This window comes from Austrofundulus limnaeus, unplaced genomic scaffold, assembly GCF_001266775.1.
Source record: "Austrofundulus limnaeus strain Quisiro unplaced genomic scaffold, Austrofundulus_limnaeus-1.0 Scaffold20, whole genome shotgun sequence".
NCBI classification, from domain to species: Eukaryota; Metazoa; Chordata; class Actinopteri; order Cyprinodontiformes; family Rivulidae; genus Austrofundulus; species Austrofundulus limnaeus.
This window is the reverse complement of record NW_013952422.1, coordinates 2934415-2937688: the sequence shown is the minus strand read 5'-3', so window position 1 is coordinate 2937688 and position 3274 is coordinate 2934415. Positions and strand designations below refer to the sequence as shown.

Here is a 3274-nt window from a genome sequence, read left to right as displayed (position 1 = left end):
AGGCAAAAGGGGGCCCAACCCGTTACTAGCGTGGTGTACCTAATAAAGTGGCCGGTGAGTGTATATGTATGGGTATGTGTATATTTTTATATATGCCCTCCAAATATTTATCATTTATTTTTCAGGTGAGCGGACAGATGTTTGGTGTGTGGTCCTGTGTTTTGTTGGTGTATATTTAATATACTTCTAATCGCTATTTCAATCTTTGTTTCTTTCTAATCACTTCTCTCTGTTTTTCTCTCTGTCTCTATTTTCTCTTGACTTGTCAAAAAAAGATCTCTACCCACTTTGAGACGCCCAGAACACCTCCATATGGAGGTGTTTAGTTGTTGAACCACCTCAWCTGGTTCCTTGAGCAGCAGCTCTATGACGAGCCCCCAACAGATAACTRAACTTCTCACYYTAAAGGGAGAGTCCAGCTTCCCTTTAGAAATCTCACTCTTTCAATCACAACCCAGAGTTCTTGACCACACGTAAACAAAACCCTAAGATATTTGTACTCCTCCTCTTGAGGAACAACCTCACATTTTAAGAGTTTGTTGGCGAAAGCAAAAATGAAAGGTTATCATTCTGAAATGCTCCTCGTAGAGTCTCTTTTTGTAAAGTGTTTTTAAATTCCCCTTTTGTTCTGATGCACCAGGAAGGAACCGTGCACGTCATCTACGGGGTGTTGGATCAACCGATCGCCTCTCTTGAAGAACTGGACCTGTCCAGGATCCACACGGGGGTGCAAAGAGTGCTGATGCTGCGTCCCGACACGCACTCCCCCACTCTGCCTCCGGACGCTCAGACCTTGGACGTCTTGGCGCCAAACGTCGTCATACCGACCCAAGAAACCACCTACTGGTGCTTCATCCAAAAGCTGCCCGAAAATATCCCCAAGAACCACATCGTGATGGTAAATCCTGAGTTTAAGTGGGTCATTTTAACCCAAGGGCAGCAGGAGGGTTTAAAGTGAACACACAATTAAGCCTGTAGCAAAAATCTACAGATCAATTAATTGGATGATAAATTAAAATGAGATAGTTTCCATTTGTCTGCTTGGTTTTTTTGTATTGTATTTTTTTTAAAAGAAATTTTAGCTTTTAGACTTCGTTATCTGTTTGCTTTACTGTTTCAGTTGTGCTTTTTATCTAAGTGCATTTTTTTGAGACTGAGAGTCCATTTTATTAATTTTTTTAGTATTTTGGATATTTAAAATGTGTAGTTCCAGTGTTATATGTACTTTAGACATTAAAGTTTATTCATCTTTAAGAGGATGTATTTGAATCATCATTATATTAGCTTAAAATGTTCTCCAAACACTATTATCATTTATCACAATAATTTCTGAGACAATTTATTGTCCAGCAAAATTTGTAAACATGACCRGCCTCCTTTAATTTATGAGGCGTCTCAGGACTGCTGGCAATAACAACATCTGCAAATAAAAAACACTTTTCACCCTTTTCTCTCTGTTCCTGTCAGTATGAGTCTGTGATAACCGCAGGCAACGAGGCCATCGTGCATCACATCGAAGTGTTTGAATGTGCACCGGAGATGAGCGAAGTGCCTCAGTACAGCGGCTCCTGCGACGACAAGATGAAGCCCAGAAAGCTGAACTTCTGCCGTCACGTGCTGGCTGCCTGGGCCATGGGGGCAGAGGTATGAAAACCTTCCACCCACAATCCTTGCAGCCCTGATTTATGTCGCAGAACAACTCAATTCAAAACGCAAACCACKTGCAACAGGAAAACAATGAAACGAYGAGRCCGATTAWAAYGCGAGGAGACAAGTGTTTTGATCAAAAATAGCACGAACCTAATTGAAAAAGAAGCACCGGGATGGAGCTTGACTCCGCTCCAGACCTTGCACTTATTAAACGAGACAAACAAAAAGCTCCCACGCAGACTATAACRAACCCTGAAACTGCGAGCTTTAAAGGTTTTGTAACGATGGTCCCACCACGCAGCGAGTCTATTAACAGACAGTCTGTATGTGGGATGCACAGAAAACCACAAATATCCTCACAAATACCCACAAACGAAAGCCGCATGTTAGGAGAAAATAGAACAAGATGCTTTATAGGAAACACAAAATGGCTGCTCAAAGATTTGTTTCTTTTTCCTGTTCGTCTTTTTAGGCTTTTCAGCTATTTTGTTGCTTTTTGCGACTCCTCCTTGTGGATAACGCCCATTCAGATGGTTTGCTCTCAGAAACAAATTAAACTAATTACACTGTTGTGACCTTAATTTAATAAGTGCTTCGAGTCTTTTAATTAAAGCGGCACAAACCTCGCAGAAAAACCAATTTGAGATGTTAACTAGACCGGTGCAGTTTGAAACTCCAGTTTGATGAGAAAGTAGACAAAAACCAGCAGCTTCATGGAGAACAAAACCAACAGATTGGTGTTTAAAACTAACAAACGTCACAGAATCCCTCACTGGTTTGCAGGTTAAATTCCTTTTTCTGTTTTTGGTCTTTTCACAGTGAAAAGTTTGGTTTTCACTGTTAATGTCACCAGAAAAACACCTGTGTTTGATTTATTATTGTTTGCATGGATGTGGGTGTGCGCTTGCAGGCGTTTTACTATCCCCCCGATGCTGGGCTGGCTATGGGTGGACCCGGTTCCTCGAGGTTCCTTCGTCTGGAAGTTCATTATCACAACCCTCTGCTTATATCTGGTAGATACTGACACATTCAGACAGTCACTCAGCAAAACACCAACAGCAGAAACTTCTTTGTCTCTCAAAACCTCAAATCAGTTAAAGGGGACATATCATGCAAATCTCATTTTTTAGCTGTTAAATACATTTTGCTGTGTATTTAGCATCTCTAGGAGTGCAGAAAAGTCTAATTTAGTTTCCATGTGGATAATTTTATATTCTGTTTGGGTCATATTTTTCAACCTGTTTAGTTTTTCTCTATTTTGACATTTTCTGAACTATTACATCACAGAATTTCTGGACTTACCAGCTACAATTTCATCGTCTTCACTCTCTGGCTCTGGGTCAGATTCTGGCTCCAACATGTAAGGCTGGATGAACAAGCCTTCTCTTGTTGACATCTTTTAATTAGTTTGTAAATACATAGTTTCTGCGCTGCTATATAGTTGTAAACCCCTCTGTCAAACTAGAATGGACCGGTTTGGAAGCTGGAGAGGGGTTTGATTGTTTGAATTTAAAATTCAAATCCATTCAAAAATACTTTATTGATCCCAGAGGGAAAAAGGCACAGTGTGTAGGATTTTGTCAATTCTTTTAGCAGAAATTGAGATAATCACTAATGACAATAA

The 3274-nt window shown here is 40.3% G+C and overlaps 1 protein-coding gene across 1 annotated transcript in view; it reads left to right on the top strand.

Annotated features, from left to right (window-relative positions):
* dbh (dopamine beta-hydroxylase (dopamine beta-monooxygenase)) overlaps positions 1–3274 on the top strand; it is a gene marked incomplete in the record, with an annotated part of 17078 nt that overhangs the window by 6054 nt on the left and 7750 nt on the right. The window contains 3 exon segments of the mRNA XM_014003872.1: positions 641–898; positions 1468–1644; positions 2561–2663. Coding sequence (XP_013859326.1) covers positions 641–898; positions 1468–1644; positions 2561–2663 — 538 coding nt within the window.